The following is a 22,496-nucleotide window of genomic DNA, read 5'->3' as shown; positions in this document are numbered from 1 at the left end:
TCTAGGTTGTCTTTGTATGAACTATGACCTCCTTGACCTCTAAGGTGCACATGTCTCTAGGTTGTCTTTGTATGAACTATGACCTCCTTGACCTCTAAGGTGCACATGTCTCTAGGTTGTCTTTGTATGAACTATGACCTCCTTGACCTCTAAGGTGCATGTCTCTAGGTTGTCTTTGTATGAACTATGACCTCCTTGACCTCTAAGGTGCATGTCTCTAGGTTGTCTTTGTATGAACTATGACCTCCTTGACCTCTAAGGTGCACATGTCTCTAGGTTGTCTTTGTATGAACTATGACCTCCTTGACCTCTAAGGTGCACATGTCTCTAGGTTGTCTTTGTATGAACTATGACCTCCTTGACCTCTAAGGTGCACATGTCTCTAGGTTGTCTTTGTATGAACTATGACCTCCTTGACCTCTAAGGTGCACATGTCTCTAGGTTGTCTTTGTATGAACTATGACCTCCTTGACCTCTAAGGTGCACATGTCTCTAGGTTGTCTTTGTATGAACTATGACCTCCTTGACCTCTAAGGTGCACATGTCTCTAGGTTGTCTTTGTATGAACTATGACCTCCTTGACCTCTAAGGTGCACATGTCTCTAGGTTGTCTTTGTATGAACTATGACCTCCTTGACCTCTAAGGTGCACATGTCTCTAGGTTGTCTTTGTATGAACTATGACCTCCTTGACCTCTAAGGTGCACATGTCTCTAGGTTGTCTTTGTATGAACTATGACCTCCTTGACCTCTAAGGTGCACATGTCTCTAGGTTGTCTTTGTATGAACTATGACCTCCTTGACCTCTAAGGTGCACATGTCTCTAGGTTGTCTTTGTATGAACTATGACCTCCTTGACCTCTAAGGTGCACATGTCTCTAGGTTGTCTTTGTATGAACTATGACCTCCTTGACCTCTAAGGTGCATGTCTCTAGGTTGTCTTTGTATGAACTATGACCTCCTTGACCTCTAAGGTGCATGTCTCTAGGTTGTCTTTGTATGAGCTATGACCTCCTTGACCTCTAAGGTGCACATGTCTCTAGGTTGTCTTTGTATGAACTATGACCTCCTTGACCTCTAAGGTGCACATGTCTCTAGGTTGTCTTTGTATGAACTATGACCTCCTTGACCTCTAAGGTGCATGTCTCTAGGTTGTCTTTGTATGAACTATGACCTCCTTGACCTCTAAGGTGCATGTCTCTAGGTTGTCTTTGTATGAACTATGACCTCCTTGACCTCTAAGGTGCATGTCTCTAGGTTGTCTTTGTATGAACTATGACCTCCTTGACCTCTAAGGTGCACATGTCTCTAGGTTGTCTTTGTATGAACTATGACCTCCTTGACCTCTAAGGTGCACATGTCTCTAGGTTGTCTTTGTATGAACTATGACCTCCTTGACCTCTAAGGTGCATGTCTCTAGGTTGTCTTTGTATGAACTATGACCTCCTTGACCTCTAAGGTGCACATGTCTCTAGGTTGTCTTTGTATGAACTATGACCTCCTTGACCTCTAAGGTGCATGTCTCTAGGTTGTCTTTGTATGAACTATGACCTCCTTGACCTCTAAGGTGCACATGTCTCTAGGTTGTCTTTGTATGAACTATGACCTCCTTGACCTCTAAGGTGCACATGTCTCTAGGTTGTCTTTGTATGAACTATGACCTCCTTGACCTCTAAGGTGCACATGTCTCTAGGTTGTCTTTGTATGAACTATGACCTCCTTGACCTCTAAGGTGCATGTCTCTAGGTTGTCTTTGTATGAACTATGACCTCCTTGACCTCTAAGGTGCACATGTCTCTAGGTTGTCTTTGTATGAACTATGACCTCCTTGACCTCTAAGGTGCATGTCTCTAGGTTGTCTTTGTATGAACTATGACCTCCTTGACCTCTAAGGTGCACATGTCTCTAGGTTGTCTTTGTATGAACTATGACCTCCTTGACCTCTAAGGTGCATGTCTCTAGGTTGTCTTTGTATGAACTATGACCTCCTTGACCTCTAAGGTGCACATGTCTCTAGGTTGTCTTTGTATGAACTATGACCTCCTTGACCTCTAAGGTGCACATGTCTCTAGGTTGTCTTTGTATGAACTATGACCTCCTTGACCTCTAAGGTGCACATGTCTCTAGGTTGTCTTTGTATGAACTATGACCTCCTTGACCTCTAAGGTGCACATGTCTCTAGGTTGTCTTTGTATGAACTATGACCTCCTTGACCTCTAAGGTGCACGTATCTCTAGGTTGTCTTTGTATGAACTATGACCTCCTTGACCTCTAAGGTGCATGTCTCTAGGTTGTCTTTGTATGAACTATGACCTCCTTGACCTCTAAGGTGCATGTCTCTAGGTTGTCTTTGTATGAACTATGACCTCCTTGACCTCTAAGGTGCATGTCTCTAGGTTGTCTTTGTATGAACTATGACCTCCTTGACCTCTAAGGTGCACATGTCTCTAGGTTGTCTTTGTATGAACTATGACCTCCTTGACCTCTAAGGTGCACATGTCTCTAGGTTGTCTTTGTATGAACTATGACCTCCTTGACCTCTAAGGTGCACATGTCTCTAGGTTGTCTTTGTATGAACTATGACCTCCTTGACCTCTAAGGTGCACGTATCTCTAGGTTGTCTTTGTATGAACTATGACCTCCTTGACCTCTAAGGTGCATGTCTCTAGGTTGTCTTTGTATGAACTATGACCTCCTTGACCTCTAAGGTGCATGTCTCTAGGTTGTCTTTGTATGAACTATGACCTCCTTGACCTCTAAGGTGCATGTCTCTAGGTTGTCTTTGTATGAACTATGACCTCCTTGACCTCTAAGGTGCACATGTCTCTAGGTTGTCTTTGTATGAACTATGACCTCCTTGACCTCTAAGGTGCATGTCTCTAGGTTGTCTTTGTATGAACTATGACCTCCTTGACCTCTAAGGTGCACATGTCTCTAGGTTGTCTTTGTATGAACTATGACCTCCTTGACCTCTAAGGTGCATGTCTCTAGGTTGTCTTTGTATGAACTATGACCTCCTTGACCTCTAAGGTGCACATGTCTCTAGGTTGTCTTTGTATGAACTATGACCTCCTTGACCTCTAAGGTGCATGTCTCTAGGTTGTCTTTGTATGAACTATGACCTCCTTGACCTCTAAGGTGCACATGTCTCTAGGTTGTCTTTGTATGAACTATGACCTCCTTGACCTCTAAGGTGCACGTATCTCTAGGTTGTCTTTGTATGAACTATGACCTCCTTGACCTCTAAGGTGCATGTCTCTAGGTTGTCTTTGTATGAACTATGACCTCCTTGACCTCTAAGGTGCACATGTCTCTAGGTTGTCTTTGTATGAACTATGACCTCCTTGACCTCTAAGGTGCACATGTCTCTAGGTTGTCTTTGTATGAACTATGACCTCCTTGACCTCTAAGGTGCACATGTCTCTAGGTTGTCTTTGTATGAACTATGACCTCCTTGACCTCTAAGGTGCATGTCTCTAGGTTGTCTTTGTATGAACTATGACCTCCTTGACCTCTAAGGTGCATGTCTCTAGGTTGTCTTTGTATGAACTATGACCTCCTTGACCTCTAAGGTGCACATGTCTCTAGGTTGTCTTTGTATGAACTATGACCTCCTTGACCTCTAAGGTGCACATGTCTCTAGGTTGTCTTTGTATGAACTATGACCTCCTTGACCTCTAAGGTGCACATGTCTCTAGGTTGTCTTTGTATGAACTATGACCTCCTTGACCTCTAAGGTGCACGTATCTCTAGGTTGTCTTTGTATGAACTATGACCTCCTTGACCTCTAAGGTGCATGTCTCTAGGTTGTCTTTGTATGAACTATGACCTCCTTGACCTCTAAGGTGCATGTCTCTAGGTTGTCTTTGTATGAACTATGACCTCCTTGACCTCTAAGGTGCATGTCTCTAGGTTGTCTTTGTATGAACTATGACCTCCTTGACCTCTAAGGTGCACATGTCTCTAGGTTGTCTTTGTATGAACTATGACCTCCTTGACCTCTAAGGTGCATGTCTCTAGGTTGTCTTTGTATGAACTATGACCTCCTTGACCTCTAAGGTGCACATGTCTCTAGGTTGTCTTTGTATGAACTATGACCTCCTTGACCTCTAAGGTGCATGTCTCTAGGTTGTCTTTGTATGAACTATGACCTCCTTGACCTCTAAGGTGCACATGTCTCTAGGTTGTCTTTGTATGAACTATGACCTCCTTGACCTCTAAGGTGCATGTCTCTAGGTTGTCTTTGTATGAACTATGACCTCCTTGACCTCTAAGGTGCACATGTCTCTAGGTTGTCTTTGTATGAACTATGACCTCCTTGACCTCTAAGGTGCACGTATCTCTAGGTTGTCTTTGTATGAACTATGACCTCCTTGACCTCTAAGGTGCATGTCTCTAGGTTGTCTTTGTATGAACTATGACCTCCTTGACCTCTAAGGTGCACGTATCTCTAGGTTGTCTTTGTATGAACTATGACCTCCTTGACCTCTAAGGTGCATGTCTCTAGGTTGTCTTTGTATGAACTATGACCTCCTTGACCTCTAAGGTGCACATGTCTCTAGGTTGTCTTTGTATGAACTATGACCTCCTTGACCTCTAAGGTGCATGTCTCTAGGTTGTCTTTGTATGAACTATGACCTCCTTGACCTCTAAGGTGCACATGTCTCTAGGTTGTCTTTGTATGAACTATGACCTCCTTGACCTCTAAGGTGCATGTCTCTAGGTTGTCTTTGTATGAACTATGACCTCCTTGACCTCTAAGGTGCATGTCTCTAGGTTGTCTTTGTATGAACTATGACCTCCTTGACCTCTAAGGTGCACGTATCTCTAGGTTGTCTTTGTATGAACTATGACCTCCTTGACCTCTAAGGTGCATGTCTCTAGGTTGTCTTTGTATGAACTATGACCTCCTTGACCTCTAAGGTGCACGTATCTCTAGGACGTCCCCAGGTGGAGCACACAGACTCAGAGTACCTGGAGTCCAGACAGGTGTGGAGCACCAGAGACGTGGCCTTGCAGGTGCACAGCGGCTTCAGGTCCTGACCTTTGACCCTTCCCCACAATGCTGAGAGATGTTAGTGTGCTGAGGTGTCCTCCCCTCCCCCGCAGGGTGCTGGGCCTCTTCTCCCACGGCTTCCTGGCGGGCTGTGCGGCGTGGAACATGGCGGTGGTCTACGTGCTGGCGGGCGAGCACATGTCGTCACTCAGCAACCTGCTGCATCAGTACCACTCGCTGGCCTACGCTGCTCAGTCGCTGCTCTACCTGCTGCTCGCCATCAGCACCGTGTCCGCCTTCGACAGGTGCGCACACACACACACACACACATATATATATGAGGTTTCTGTGGTTTATCCGTCATACAGTGCTCAATACCGGCGTAGAGCGGAATATACGTTAGGTCAAAAACACAGAGGCTATATCATCCTTACAAGCCTGGTTTGCAGATTTCTCTGCTCTTCAGGGGATTTTGTTGAAGTGTCTGTGGTTGTTACATATATATAGTGTGCATTACATGGGGGTGTGGCCATTGTTACACAGTAGTGCCTTGTCTGTGGTTGTTACATATATATAGTGTGCATTACATGGGGGTGTGGCCATTGTTACACAGTAGTGCCTTGCTTCTGTGCCAGCATGATGAGAGCGGTTGCTTTAAAGTGGTCATGCTGGGGTGGTATATAATAAACATGCTGGGGTGGTATATAACAAACATGCTGTGGTGGTATATAACAAACATGCTGTGGTGGTATATAATAAACATGCTGGGGTGGTATATAATAAACACACTGGGGTGGTATATAATAAACATGCTGTGGTGGTATATAATAAACACACTGGGGTGGTATATAATAAACACACTGGGGTGGTTTATAATAAACATGCTGGGGTGGTATATAATAAACACACTGGGGTGGTATATAATAAACATGCTGGGGTGGTATATAATAAACACACTGGGGTGGTATATAATAAACATGCTGGGGTGGTATATAATAAACACACTGGGGTGGTATATAATAAACATGCTGGGGTGGTATATAATAAACACACTGGGGTGGTATATAATAAACATGCTGTGGTGGTATATAATAAACACACTGGGGTGGTATATAATAAACATGCTGTGGTGGTATATAATAAACACACTGGGGTGGTATATAATAAACATGCTGGGGTGGTATATAATAAACATGCTGGGGTGGTATATAATAAACACACTGGGGTGGTATATAATAAACACACTGGGGTGGTATATAATAAACATGCTGGGGTGGTATATAATAAACATGCTGTGGTGGTATATAATAAACACACTGGGGTGGTATATAATAAACATGCTGGGGTGGTATATAATAAACATGCTGGGGTGGTATATAATAAACACACTGGGGTGGTATATAATAAACACACTGGGGTGGTATATAATAAACATGCTGGGGTGGTATATAATAAACACACTGGGGTGGTATATAATAAAGACGCTGGGGTGGTATATAACAAACACACTGGGGTGGTATATAATAAAGACGCTGGGGTGGTATATAATAAACCTCTTTTAGCTGCACTGTTGTATGGTGAACTAGAGGCTACAAAGTTCTACATGTAGTCTTTAAGAGTGTTTACTCAGCTGATGCTGTGTGATTGTTCTAAGGGCCTCTAAATGTGTTTTCTGTGTGTGTGTGTGTGTGTGTGTGTGTGTGTGTGTGTGTGTGTGTGTGTGTGTGTGTGTGTGTGTGTGTGTGTGAATGTGTGTGTGTGTGTGTGTGTGTGTGTGTGTGTGTGTGTGTGTGTGTGTGTGTGTGTGTGTGTGTGTGTGTGTGTGTGTGTGTGTGTGTGTGTGTGTGTGTGTGTGTGTTGGACTTGCCCTTGGCTTGGTAAACTAGTGATGTTCATAAAAGACTTCCTGTTGAGTGGGCAGTTGAGTCTTTGTTTGCAATTGCAACTATCTGTGGAGTTTGAGTCGTTAGCGGTTGCTTGTCAGTGAGTGCTCAGAATCTTTTTGTGGTGTGAGTCAATGCTTTGTTTGATATTCATCTTGCAGCTGCAGCTCAGTTTCAAGGTGTTCCTGTTGAATATCTTCACCAGTACATCTTTTTCAGGGAAGTGCTTGTCAATGAGTGCAAGAAATGTGTCCAATGTTCATGCTGACGTTTTTGCTGAATGGAAGTTTGTACCAAAAGTATGTTGTCCCGTTTCCTGGTTTGTCTTGTTTTAGTTGCTGGTGGGTGGTTTTGGAGGGGCGACTGCTATCCACTTTGGTGAGTGTTTTCTGGTGTGGAGGTGTTGATGGCAGCTTGGTTGAATATGTCAGCCCTCTGTGATGACAGGGTGACAGTCTCCTGTTGATGGCAGCTTGGTTGAATATGTCAGCCCTCTGTGATGACAGGGTGACAGTCTCCTGTTGATGGCAGCTTGGTTGAATATGTCAGCCCTCTGTGATGACAGGGTGACAGTCTCCTGTTGATGGCAGCTTGGTTGAATATGTCAGCCCTCTGTGATGACAGGGTGACAGTCTCCTGTTGATGGCATCTTGGTTGAATATGTCAGCCCTCTGTGATGACAGGGTGACAGTCTCCTGTTGATGGCAGCTTGGTTGAATATGTCAGCCCTCTGTGATGACAGGGTGACAGTCTCCTGTTGATGGCAGCTTGGTTGAATATGTCAGCCCTCTGTGATGACAGGGTGACAGTCTCCTGTTGATGGCAGCTTGGTTGAATATGTCAGCCCTCTGTGATGACAGGGTGACAGTCTCCTGTTGATGGCAGCTTGGTTGAATATGTCAGCCCTCTGTGATGACAGGGTGACAGTCTCCTGTTGATGGCAGCTTGGTTGAATATGTCAGCCCTCTGTGATGACAGGGTGACAGTCTCCTGTTGATGGCAGCTTGGTTGAATATGTCAGCCCTCTGTGATGACAGGGTGACAGTCTCCTGTTGATGGCAGCTTGGTTGAATATGTCAGCCCTCTGTGATGACAGGGTGACAGTCTCCTGTTGATGGCAGCTTGGTTGAATATGTCAGCCCTCTGTGATGACAGGGTGACAGTCTCCTGTTGATGGCAGCTTGGTTGAATATGTCAGCCCTCTGTGATGACAGGGTGACAGTCTCCTGTTGATGGCAGCTTGGTTGAATATGTCAGCCCTCTGTGATGACAGGGTGACAGTCTCCTGTTGATGGCAGCTTGGTTGAATATGTCAGCCCTCTGTGATGACAGGGTGACAGTCTCCTGTTGATGGCAGCTTGGTTGAATATGTCAGCCCTCTGTGATGACAGGGTGACAGTCTCCTGTTGATGGCAGCTTGGTTGAATATGTCAGCCCTCTGTGATGACAGGGTGACAGTCTCCTGTTGATGGCAGCTTGGTTGAATATGTCAGCCCTCTGTGATGACAGGGTGACAGTCTCCTGTTGATGGCAGCTTGGTTGAATATGTCAGCCCTCTGTGATGACAGGGTGACAGTCTCCTGTTGATGGCAGCTTGGTTGAATATGTCAGCCCTCTGTGATGACAGGGTGACAGTCTCCTGTTGATGGCAGCTTGGTTGAATATGTCAGCCCTCTGTGATGACAGGGTGACAGTCTCCTGTTGATGGCAGCTTGGTTGAATATGTCAGCCCTCTGTGATGACAGGGTGACAGTCTCCTGTTGATGGCATCTTGGTTGAATATGTCAGCCCTCTGTGATGACAGGGTGACAGTCTCCTGTTGATGGCAGCTTGGTTGAATATGTCAGCCCTCTGTGATGACAGGGTGACAGTCTCCTGTTGATGGCAGCTTGGTTGAATATGTCAGCCCTCTGTGATGACAGGGTGACAGTCTCCTGTTGATGGCAGCTTGGTTGAATATGTCAGCCCTCTGTGATGACAGGGTGACAGTCTCCTGTTGATGGCAGCTTGGTTGAATATGTCAGCCCTCTGTGATGACAGGGTGACAGTCTCCTGTTGATGGCGGCCGGCTGGTAGTGACTGGAGGGTGGTTGCTGTCGCCCTGTACATCTTGTAATGTGTGTCGGGTTTGTTAGTGGCCAATATGTCTTACTGTTCAGCTTGAGTCTTACTTCCAGGAAGTTTACAATGTTTCTTTGCCTCAATTGTGATCCCTAGTCCGTTTTTTTGAAAATGCGGCATGTTTGTTTTTTGATGTTCTCCAAAGCTCTCGGTCTGGCGTTGGAACCGGCCAGTCCGCCGTTTCTGTATATTCCAATGTTTACTCCTAATTTTGTGAGTTGCTAGAGTTCACACAACGACACTACAATACACAACTTCAAGCTTCAAGAGGTAGTCACCTGATATGGTTTTCACTTTACAGGTGTGCTTGACGCAAATGAAGAGAATGCCAAGAGTGTGCAAGGCAGTAATCAGAGCAAAGGGTGGCTATTTTGAAGAAACTAGAATATAAAACCTGTTAGTTCGCCTTTTTTTGTTAAGTACATAACTCCACATGTGTTCATTCATAGTTTAGATGTGACAATCTACAATGTAAATAGTCATTAAAATAAAGAACACACATTGAACAAACTATATATATATATATATATATATATATATATATATATATATTTCTGTATGTCTTATAAATATATATAACAGATGTTTAGTGTATATATATATATATATATATATATATATATATATATATATATATATACATATATATATATATATATATATATATATATATATATATATATATATATATATATATATGTATATATATATACCGTATATATACTGGTTATATATGTGTATGTATGTCATATAAATATATATAACAGATGTTCAGTGTTTCCTGTGCAGAGTGAACCTGGCCAAGGCCTCCATGGCTCTGAGAGGTATCATCACCTTGGATCCTGCAGCTCTGGCATCGTTTTGTAAGTCACAACAACAAAAACACAACTACACTACAATACACAACACTACAATTCAGACCTACATTACAATACAAAACTATACTACAATCAAACAATCAATCAATCAAAGTTTACTTATATCGCCCTAATTTACAAGTGTCTCAAAGGGCTGCACAAGCCACAACCACATTCTGGGCTCTGATCCCACATCAGGGAAAGAAAGAATTCAACACAATGGGATGACAATGAGAAACCTTGGAGGGGACCACATTAAAGTCACATCTTAAGTGCTCAGGAAGCCAGTGCAGGTGAGCCGTATATATATATATATATATATATATATATATATATATATATATATATATATATATATATATATATATATAATATATCCTAGGACCTATGTTGTCCGGGGGCTTTATGCCCCCTGGTAGGGTCTCCCAAGACAAACAGGTCCTAGGTAAGGAATCAGGCAAAGAGCTGCTCGAAGACCTCTATGAAGAAAACCAATCAAGGACCCAGATTTCCCTCGCCCGGACGCGGGTCACCGGGGCCCCCCTCTGGAGCCAGGCCCGAAGGTGGGGCACGATGGTGAGCACCTGGTGGTGGGGCCTGTTCCCATGGGGCCCGGCCGGGCACAGCCCGAAGAGGCAACGTGGGCCCCCACTCCAAAGGGCTCACCACCCATAGCAGGGGCCATAGAAGTCGGTTGCTATGTGAGCTGGGCGGAAGCAGAAGACAGGGCACTTGGCGGTCCCATCTTGGGCTACATGAGCTAGCTCTTGGGACGTGGAACGTCACCTCAATGGGGGGGAGGAGCCTGAGCTAGTGCGCCAGGTGGAGAAGTTCCAGCTGGATATAGTCGGACTCACCTCGACGCCCAGCAAGGGCTCTGGAACCACTTCTCTCCAGAGGGACTGGACTCTCTTCCACTCTGGCGTTGCCGGCAGTGAGAGGCGACGGGCTGGGGTGGCAATTCTTGTTGCCCCCCCCGCCTCAAAGCCTGCACGTTGGAGTTCAACCCAGTGGACGAGAGGCTAGCTTCCCTCCGCCTTCGGGTGGGGGGACGACTCCTGACTGTTGTTGTTGGTGTTTACGCACCAAACAGCATCTCAGAGTACCCACCCTTTTTGGGTACACTGGAGGGAGTACTGGAGAGTGCTCCCTCAATGATTCCCTTGTCCTACTGGGGGACTTCAACGCTCATGTTGGCCACGACAGTGAAACCTGGAGAGGTGTGATTGTATCTGAACCCGAGGCCATAACAAACACCATGTTCAAACATAAGGGTGTCCATATGTGCACTTGGCACCAGGACACCCTCGGCCGCAGTTCCATGATCCACTTTGGAGTTGTGTCATCAGATTTGCAGCCTCATGTTTTGGACACTCAGGTGAAGCGAGGGGCGGAGCTTTCTACAGTGAGTTGGCTGCGATGGTGGGGGAGGATGCCGGACAGACCTGGCAGGCCCAAATGCATTGTGAGGGTCTGCTGGGAAGGTCTGGCAGAGTCTCCTGTCAGAGAGAGTTTCAATTCCCACCTCCGGAAGAACTTTGAACATGTCACAAGGGAGGTGCTGGACATTGAGTCCCAGTGGACCATGTTCCGCACCTCTGCTGATCAGAGCTGTGGCCGCAAGGTGGTTGGTGCCTGTCGTGGCGGTAATCCCAGAACCCCTTGGTGGACACCAGCGGTGAGGGATGCCGTCAAGCTGAAGAAGGAGTTCTATCAGGTTCTTTTGGCTCATAGGACTCTGAAGGCAGTGGACGGGTACCGACAAGCCAAGCGGTGTGCGGCTTCAGCGGTCGTGGAAGCAAAAACTCGGACATGGGAGGAGTTCGGGGAAGCCATGGAAAATGACTTCCGGACGGCTTCGAAGCGATTCTGGACCACCATCCGCCGCCTCAGGAAGGTGAAGCAGTGCACTGTCAACACCGTGTATGGTGCGGATGGTGTTCTGCTGACCTCGACTGCGGATGTTGTGGTTCTATGTTTTAGTAACACTCTTAATGTGTGAATTAAATGAGAGAGTTGTTTTAGTAAAACTCTAAATGTGTGACTCGAATGAGAGAGTTGTTTTAGTAATACTCTAAATGTGTGACTCAAATGAGAGAGTTGTTTTAGTAATACTCTAAATGTGTGACTCAAATGAGAGAGTTGTTTTAGTAACACTCTTAATGTGTGACTCAAATGAGAGAGTTGTTTTAGTAACACTCTTAATGTGTGACTCAAATGAGAGAGTTGTTTTAGTAACACTCTTAATGTGTGACTCAAATGAGAGAGTTGTTTTAGTAACACTCTTAATGTGTGACTCAAATGAGAGAGTTGTTTTAGTAACACTCTTAATGTGTGTTTTAGCTCCTTCTAAATCTCTAATCCTGGTTTCCATGGTAACAAATAAAGTGAGTTTCTTACAAGTACCATTATCACTGCAGGATGAGGAAGAGCTAAACATGCGTGACTACACACAGTAGGAGGATACAACAGCTCACCACCATCACAATGTAAACAAATGCCATTGGTAGATCTACACCTGACATCCACTGTAATGATATCAAGTCTCGGCACATATCTAGTCGGTACTACTATGATTACGTCGATATTTTTTGGTATCATTACATCTTCTTTAGTTTTTTTTTTTTTCAAAATTCATATTATGTTCATAAAGTCAGTTAATATGTCCCTGGACACATGAGGACTTTGAATATGACCAATGTATGATCCTGTAACTACTTGGTATCGACATGATCCATACCTAGATGTGTGGTATCATCCAAAACTAATGTCAAGTATCAAAGAAGAGAAGAATGAGTGATTATTACATTTGAACGGAAGTGTAGATAGAACATGTTCAAACAGAAAATACGCAGATATTAACAGTAAATGAACAAGGAGATTAATAATCATTATTTAGGAGTCTTTGTTTGTTTACTTACTACTAAAAGACAAGTTGTCTAGTATGTTCAACATTTTATTTCAGGACAATAATAAACACATGTTACATGTACCCTAAGATTTTTTGTCAAAATAAAGACAATAATGACATTTTTTGTGGTCCCCTTTATTTAGAAAAGTAAGGAAATACATTTTGGTAGCGGTACCAAAATATTGGTATGGTTCCAACACTACTACATAGCATCATTACCATGATTTGATGAAGGTGGACCCCGACTTTAACAAGTTGAAAAACTTATTGGGGTGTTAGCATTTAGTGGTTAATTGTACGGAATATGTACTGTACTGTGCAATCTACAAGTTCCAATCAATCAATCAATCAATCAATCAATCAATCAATCAATCAATCAATCAATCAATCAATCAATCAATCGATCAATCAAACAATCAAACAATCAATCAATCGATCAATCAAACAAACAAACAATCAATCAATCAATCAATCAATCAAACAACAACAGTAATGTGTAGAGTGATCCACTAGAGGGTGCTGTTTACATCAACACGCCACTGATTCAACAAACTATCTTTTATGAACATTTACATTGTTGACCATCCATCCATCCATTTTCTACCGCTTATTCCCCTTTGGGGTCGCGGGGGGCGCTGGCGCCTATCTCAGCTACAATCGGGCATTGTTGACCTAAGTTTTGTTTTGAGTGCATTTAAGTCTATTTGTGTGTCTGTTTTGTTGACATGAAGTTATATTTTATTGTTTTGAGTGGACTTAAGTATATTTGTATTTTGGTTTTTTTGATGTGTAGTTATATTTGCTTGTTTTGAGTGTACTTAAAGGGGGATTGCACCTTTTTTTGGAATGTTGCCTATCGTTCACAATCCTTATGTGAGACATGACGATGGATGTTATTTTTGGCATTCAAAATATTACATTTGATCAAAAGTCTGCTTACAATGGAGCCTAAGGGAGCCGTTCTATTCTGTCTATAGAGTCCTTCAAAAACATCCAAACACCGCCATTAATATTTTATATCCATGTTAGTGTATATATGTAGTATTTAGTAATGTATAATAACATGTTATATATACATGATGTAGTGTAGTAACATTCATAATAACATGTAATATATACATGATGTAAGTATATATGTAGTATCTAGTAACATTCATAATAACATGTAATATATACATGATGTAAGTATATATGTCATGTAGTAACATTCATAATAACATGTAATATATACACAATGTAAGTATATATGTCATGTAGTAACATTCATAATAACATGTAATATATACATGATGTAAGTATATATGTCATGTAGTAACATTCATAATAACATGTAATATATACATGATGTAAGTATATATGTAGTATCTAGTAACATTCATAATAACATGTAATATATACATGATGTAAGTATATATGTAGTATCTAGTAACATTCATAATAACATGTAATATATACATGATGTAAGTATATATGTAGTATCTAGTAACATTCATAATAACATGTAATATATACATGATGTAAGAATATATATCATGTAGTAGTAACATGTATAATAACATATTTAGATCATTTGAAGTATATGCTGGACATTCATTTCCCAATGTTTGCTTTTTCTTGGTCATCACTGATTATTACTCACTGCTGACTTCATGAGAAACAACAAACATAATAAAACATCACTTACTGTACAGAGTCGGCCGTCATTAGATGACTAGGATGTTCATATATTTGCATTCAGATATAGAATGACTAATCATCCTCACGATGTGTGTGTGTGTGTGTGTGTGTGTGTGTGTGTGTGTGTGTGTGTGTGTGTGTGTTGGCAATGCCAGGTATGTGGAGGACTACATTGTGCTGGTCTACAAGTATGTGTGATAATGTCTTGTGTGTTCATGTGTGTGTGATGATGTCATGTGTGTGTGATGATGTCATGTGTGTGTGATGATGTCATGTGTGTGTGATGATGTCATGTGTGTGTGATGATGTCATGTGTGTGTGATGATGTCATGTGTGTGTGATGATGCCATGTGTGTGTGATGATGTCATGTGTGTGTGATGATGTCATGTGTGTGTGATGATGTCATGTGTGTGTGATGATGTCATGTGTGTGTGATGATGCCATGTGTGTGTGATGATGTCATGTGTGTGTGATGATGCCATGTGTGTGTGATGATGCCATGTGTGTGTGATGATGTCATGTGTGTGTGATGATGTCATGTGTGTGTGATGATGTCATGTGTGTGTGATGATGTCATGTGTGTGTGATGATGTCATGTGTGTGATGATGTCATGTGTGTGTGATGATGTCATGTGTGTGTGATGATGTCATGTGTGTGTGATGATGTCATGTGTGTGATGATGTCATGTGTGTGTGATGATGTCATGTGTGTGTGATGATGTCATGTGTGTGTGATGATGTCATGTGTGTGTGATGATGTCATGTGTGTGTGATGATGTCATGTGTGTGTGATGATGTCATGTGTGTGTGATGATGTCATGTGTGTGTGATGATGTCATGTGTGTGTGATGATGTCATGTGTGTGTGATGATGTCATGTGTGTGTGATGATGCCATGTGTGTGTGATGATGTCATGTGTGTGTGATGATGTCATGTGTGTGTGATGATGTCATGTGTGTGTGATGATGTCATGTGTGTGTGATGATGCCATGTGTGTGTGATGATGTCATGTGTGTGTGATGATGTCATGTGTGTGTGATGATGTCATGTGTGTGTGATGATGTCATGTGTGTGTGATGATGTCATGTGTGTGTGATGATGTCATGTGTGTGTGATGATGCCATGTGTGTGTGATGATGTCATCCGTGTGTTGTCAGTGTATTTCATGGCACTGATCCTGGCCCTCAGTCAACAAATGACCAGCGACCGTATCAGCCTCTATCCTTCAGCCAATCACACGCTGTGGTGAGAACTTTCATTATCACATCATTAATATATATATATATATATATATATAATCGTGTATATATATATATATATATATACGTACATACATATATATGTATATATATATATATATATATATATATATGTGTGTGTATGTGTGTGTGTGTGTGTGTAGACATAGGATATCTTGGACTGCTGAATTTGGTCACATGTCTGATCTTGTCCAGGCCTCCTGGTTCTGAGGAGCAGATCTTGCGACCGTGGATGGTGGTCAACCTGGTGGTGGCGTTGTTGGTGGGCGTGGCTTGGGCCGTCATCGCCACAAGGCCAGACATTGACTACACAGAAGGTAGAGCAGGAAGTGTTGTCATGGTTACAGCCACCATTCACAGGGTTCTCGAAACACAATCCCCTTATATACATGTTTGTGTATATGCCAGGGGTGTCCTAACTTCTTCCACTGATATCCATCCATCCATTTCCTACCGCTTATTCCCTTTTGGGGTCGCGGATATATATATATATATATATATATATATATATATATATATATATATATATATATATATATATATAGTATATATATAAATACAGTATATATATAACCCTAACCCCAACTCCCATATATATATATATATATATATATATATATATATATATATATATATATATATATAGTATATATATAAATACAGTATATATATAACCCTAACCCCAACTCCCATATATATATATATATATATATATATATATATATATATATATATATATATATATATATATACATACACACACACACGCACGCACGCACGCACACACACACACACACACACACACACACACACACACACACACACACACACACACACACACACACACACCTTTAAGTCAGGACTTTGGGAAGGCCGTTGTAAAACCTTCATTCGAGCCTGATTTAGCCATTTGTTTACCACAGAACTTTCTTCCAGAAGGTCTTATCTTTGTCCATGTGATGTCAGATGAAACAAAAATGGAGCTGTTTGGCCACAATACCCAGCAATATGTTTGGAGGAGAAAAGGTGAGGCCTTTAATCCCAGGAACACCACACCTACCGTCAAGCATGGTGGTGGTAGTATCATGCTCTGGGCCTGTTTTGCTGCCAATAGAACCGCTGCTTTAAATGGGACAATGAAAAAGGAGGATTAGCTCCAAATTGTTCAGGACAAGCTAAAGTCATCAGGGGGGAGGTTGGGTCTTGGGCACAGTTGGCTGTTCCAACAGGACAATGACCCCAAACACACCTTAAAAGTGGTCAAGGAATGGCTAAATCAGGCTAGAATGAAGGTTTTAGAAAGGCCTTCCCAAAGTCCTGACTTAATGGTGTGGACAAGGCTGAAGAAACAAGTCCATGCCAGAAAAGCAACACTGTTAGCTGAACTGCAGCAATTTTGTGGTGAAAAATGTAAGCAGAAGCTTGTGGATGGCTAGCAAAAGTGACTTATTGCAGGTAAACTTGCCAAGGTCACATGTAAGCAAATATGAACATTGCTGTATGTATACTTTTGATTGCTCACATTTTCAGTAGAGACATAATAAATTCATAAAAGAAGCAAACTTCATGAATGTTTTTGTGAGCAACAAGTATGTGCTCCAATCACTACATCACAAGAAATAAGAGTTGTAGAAATGATGTTCTTCACAAGTCTATGCACACTTTTGACCACAACTGTATACACATGTATTGTGTATTACCTATTGTGTACATTACATATAATATATACATAGATATATTGTGTATATTACATATAATATACATACATTTATTGTGTATATTACATATAATATATACATAGATATATTGTGTATATTACATATAATATATACATAGATATATTGTGTATATTACATATAATATATATATATATATATATATATATATATATATACATTTATTGTGTATATTACATATAATATATACATAGATATATTGTGTATATTACATATAATATATATACATTTATTGTGTATATTACATAGAATTCATATATACATATACTGTGTATACATATAATAAATATATTATGGTATTTGCAGAGTTCCTGATGTCCATGGAGGTGGAAGGTTATCCCAGAGGAGAAGACAACATTCCTGCCTAAAACATTGTCCAAGTGTCCTGCACACCATTTATTTTATTTTTTTCTACACTTTAAGTCCAAATAAACACAGCATCTTCTTGTCCTGCTTCTAGTCATCAAGTGGAATCACTGCTACATGATCAATAATCAGTGGGCCTCATTCAGAAATAAGTTCCTAACTTTTCCTCTTATCTTTCTTCCTAAGTGATTTCCTAAGAGGAGTCCATTCCAATTCATGACGTGTTCTTAAACGGGCAAATTGTTCCCACCTGCTGTTCTTAAGTTGCTGGCAGCAAAATGGTTAGCGCGTGCGTGTCTATCATAATTTGTATATAAACACACCCTTAATTCCCCATATGAGGGCACAATTCCAGGGGAAAAGCTGAACATCAAAGACACGGAGAAAACACAAACAGATTACAGAATTTTCCCACGGGGGAAATATAATAATGCAAAATATTTTTTTCTTCCAAAGGGGTGGGGGGGGGGCGTGACAGAAATGATTTGAGAAGCACTGTATGAATGTAAGACTAGACAATAGAAGTAAGGGAACTTGTCACACTTAAGAACAAAGAGGCCACACTGAGAGTTCTCTCTTAGATCTTCTTCTTACCTTCCAACAAATCCCAGCTCAGAAAACATTGGTGAATACTAAAGTCTCCTTCAAAACTTCCTAAGTGGGCCTAAGGACAAGATGAAGAACTACCATGAATTGATGAAGGTGGACCCCAACTTAAAGAAGTTGAAAAAATGGATTGGGGTGTTAGCATTTAGTGGTCAATTGTAGGGAATATGTACTGTACTGTGCAATCTAATAATAATATGTACTGTACTGTGCAATCTACTAATAATATGTACTGTACTGTGCAATCTACTAATAATATGTACTGTACTGTGCAATCTACTAATAATATGTACTGTACTGTGCAATCTACTAATAATATGTACTGTACTGTGCAATCTACTAATAATATGTACTGTACTGTACAATCTACTAATAATATGTACTGTACTGTACAATCTACTAATAATATGTACTGTACTGTGCAATCTAATAATAATATGTACTGTACTGTGCAATCTACTAATAATATGTACTGTACTGTGCAATCTACTAATAATATGTACTGTACTGTACAATCTACTAATAATATGTACTGTACTGTACAATCTACTAATAATATGTACTGTACTGTGCAATCTACTAATAATATGTACTGTACTGTGCAATCTACTAATAATATGTACTGTACTGTGCAATCTACTAATAATATGTACTGTACTGTACAATCTACTAATAATATGTACTGTGCAATCTACTAATAATATGTACTGTACTGTACAATCTACTAATAATATGTACTGTACTGTGCAATCTACTAATAATATGTACTGTACTGTGCAATCTACTAATAATATGTATTGTACTGTACAATCTACTAATAATATGTACTGTACTGTACAATCTACTAATATGTACTGTACTGTGCAATCTACTAATAATATGTACTGTACTGTGCAATCTACTAATAATATGTACTGTACTGTACAATCTACTAATAATATGTACTGTACTGTACAATCTACTAATAATATGTACTGTACTGTGCAATCTACTAATAATATGTACTGTACTGTACAATCTACTAATAATATGTACTGTGCAATCTACTAATAATATGTACTGTACTGTACAATCTACTAATAATATGTACTGTACTGTGCAATCTACTAATAATATGTACTGTACTGTGCAATCTACTAATAATATGTATTGTACTGTACAATCTACTAATAATATGTACTGTACTGTACAATCTACTAATATGTACTGTACTGTGCAATCTACTAATAATATGTACTGTACTGTGCAATCTACTAATAATATGTACTGTACTGTGCAATCTACTAATAATATGTACTGTACTGTACAATCTACTAATAATATGTACTGTACTGTACAATCTACTAATAATATGTACTGTACTGTGCAATCTACTAATAATATGTACTGTACTGTGCAATCTACTAATAATATGTACTGTACTGTGCAATCTACTAATAATATGTACTGTACTGTACAATCTACTAATAATATGTACTGTGCAATCTACTAATAATATGTACTGTACTGTACAATCTACTAATAATATGTACTGTACTGTGCAATCTACTAATAATATGTACTGTACTGTGCAATCTACTAATAATATGTATTGTACTGTACAATCTACTAATAATATGTACTGTACTGTACAATCTACTAATATGTACTGTACTGTGCAATCTACTAATAATATGTACTGTACTGTGCAGTCTACTAATAATATGTATTGTACTGTACAATCTACTAATAATATGTACTGTACTGTACAATCTACTAATAATATGTACTGTACTGTGCAATCTACTAATAATATGTACTGTACTGTGCAATCTACTAATAATATGTATTGTACTGTACAATCTACTAATAATATGTACTGTACTGTACAATCTACTAATAATATGTACTGTACTGTGCAATCTACTAATAATATGTATTGTACTGTACAATCTACTAATAATATGTACTGTACTGTACAATCTACTAATAATATGTACTGTACTGTGCAATCTACTAATAATATGTATTGTACTGTACAATCTACTAATAATATGTACTGTACTGTACAATCTACTAATAATATGTACTGTACTGTGCAATCTACTAATAATATGTACTGTACTGTACAATCTACTAATAATATGTACTGTACTGTGTAATCTACTAATAATATGTACTGTACTGTGCAATCTACTAATATATGTACTGTACTGTACAATCTACTAATAATATGTACTGTACTGTGTAATCTACTAATAATATGTACTGTACTGTGCAATCTACTAATATATGTACTGTACTGTACAATCTACTAATAATATGTACTGTACTGTGCAATCTACTAATAATATGTACTGTACTGTGCAATCTACTAATAATATGTACTGTACTGTACAATCTACTAATAATATGTACTGTACTGTGCAGTCTACTAATAATATTTACTGTACTGTGCAATCTACTAATAATATGTACTGTACTGTGCAATCTACTAATAATATGTACTGTACTGTACAATCTACTAATAATATGTACTGTACTGTGCAATCTACTAATAAAAGTCTCAATCAATCAAAGTGTTCTTTAAGAACGGTCACTGAATTGACTTTATTCAACTTCAAATGATCAATAATCAATGACTTTATTCATCTTTAAATGAAATGACTAAATAAAAATGACTTTATTCATGTTTGAATACAAATATTAAAAACTTGATTCATCTTTAAATGAATTGATTAATAACGAATGGCTTTTCATGTTTGAACAAAATGACTGACAACACATGCATTGATCTTTAAAGGCAAGTGCTAACAAACAACTTTCTTTAACTGAATAATATTCATGACCAGTCAAGGTGAGATTTATACTATAATCAATATTTACATTGTTAGCGTGAAGACATGTTATTGTCCAACACGTGACGACATCTTTGTTGTGAAGGCTGGAGACAAGAAAATGGCGTTATATTTGAAAACCTCATTTTAAAAATGTCAGTAGTATCCATGAAGACTTTAAGAGTTGATTCAATTAACGATCAGTTAGGGTGCTTTTTAGCGATTTAAAGTGGCGCTAAATCAATCTCATCCATTCTTCTTCTTTATTAGTTTCAAATTCACATCACTTCACTCCAAGTCCCAAAATGCACCACTCCGGAAGTGGTCGAGGGAAATTGTTCAAAGAGCGAACTTCATTTCCCGTGATGCACTTCACCGGAAACGCTCCAATCGTCATTTCAAAAGTCCAAGCTCGCCGACACCGCTGGAGGTTTCTTGAGGGAAAGGCGCGCCGAATAACTGCGACCACTTTGTGTTTAAGGCTCGCTCAGACACTTAAACACCCGCTGGGACCGCAAAACTTCCTCATGGCGTCGCTCTTTTCTGTCGGTTAGCAGTACGAGGCCAACACCTCGCTAGCCGGCGAGCGACTAGCCAGCTAACTAGCGGCCGGCCAAGGAAATAACTAGCGACTAGCCAGCTAACTAGCGAATAGCCAGCTAACTAGCGACTAGCCAGCTAACTAGCGACTAGCCAGCTAACTAGCGGCCGGCCAAGGAAATAACTAGCGACTAGCCAGCTAACTAGCGGCCGGCCAAGATAATAACCAGCGACTAGCCACCGGCCAACTAGCGGCAGACCTAGAAGCTTACTAGCGACTAGACAGCGGCTAACTAGCGACAGCCAGCTAACTAGCGCCCGGCTTAAGAGCTAACTAGCGACTAGCCAGCTAACTAGCGCCCGGCTAAAGAGCTAACTAGCGACTAGCCAGCTGCCGCCGCCGCCCCCCATCTCGCACACTCGGCCTGCCCAGCATGCAGGACTGGCGTTAGGCGCCGGAGGAGGCGGAGGCGGCACCACCACCACCACCATGACGCTGGCGCCCAAGGAGCTGTCCAACCTGCTGGGCATCATCTCGGAGGAAGCCTGCACCAACACCTTCGACACGCTGTCCACGCACTTCCACCACTACTTCGGCAAGGCGGAGCACTTCCGGGTGGGCTCGGCGTTGGTCATGCTCCTCCAGCAGCCCGACCTGCTGCCCAGCTCCCCGCAGCGTCTGACGGCCCTCTACCTGCTGTGGGAGATGTACCGCACCGAGCCGCTGG

The 22,496-nt window shown here is 40.8% G+C and overlaps 2 protein-coding genes across 3 annotated transcripts in view; both read left to right on the top strand.

The window, feature by feature from the left end:
- Positions 1-17,890, top strand: part of LOC133564861 (transmembrane protein 237A-like) — a 34,472-nt gene extending 16,582 nt beyond the window's left edge. Inside the window, exons 2-7 of the mRNA XM_061919404.1 lie at positions 4,939-5,035; positions 5,109-5,300; positions 9,789-9,862; positions 15,603-15,690; positions 15,900-16,021; positions 17,747-17,890. Of these exons, the coding sequence (XP_061775388.1) occupies positions 4,939-5,035; positions 5,109-5,300; positions 9,789-9,862; positions 15,603-15,690; positions 15,900-16,021; positions 17,747-17,808 (635 nt within the window). The 3' untranslated portion in view covers positions 17,809-17,890. The remainder of the gene's footprint in view (positions 1-4,938; positions 5,036-5,108; positions 5,301-9,788; positions 9,863-15,602; positions 15,691-15,899; positions 16,022-17,746) is intronic.
- Positions 17,891-21,587: 3,697 nt separating this feature from the next.
- The window catches only part of LOC133564073 (CCR4-NOT transcription complex subunit 11), a 14,951-nt gene continuing 14,042 nt past the window's right edge, over positions 21,588-22,496 (top strand). The window contains exon 1 of one of the 2 annotated variants that reach the window (XM_061918156.1): positions 21,588-22,496. This exon is cut by the window's right edge and continues 81 nt beyond it. In XM_061918156.1, coding sequence (XP_061774140.1) covers positions 22,259-22,496 — 238 coding nt within the window. In that variant the 5' untranslated portion in view covers positions 21,588-22,258. The other variant, XM_061918157.1, reaches the window with a different exon arrangement.

Source organism: Nerophis ophidion, linkage group LG13 (genome assembly GCF_033978795.1).
Source record: "Nerophis ophidion isolate RoL-2023_Sa linkage group LG13, RoL_Noph_v1.0, whole genome shotgun sequence".
In the NCBI taxonomy this organism is placed as follows: Eukaryota; Metazoa; Chordata; class Actinopteri; order Syngnathiformes; family Syngnathidae; genus Nerophis; species Nerophis ophidion.
The sequence above is the reverse complement of the archived record's forward strand: the minus strand, read 5'-3'. Positions and strand labels throughout refer to the sequence as shown.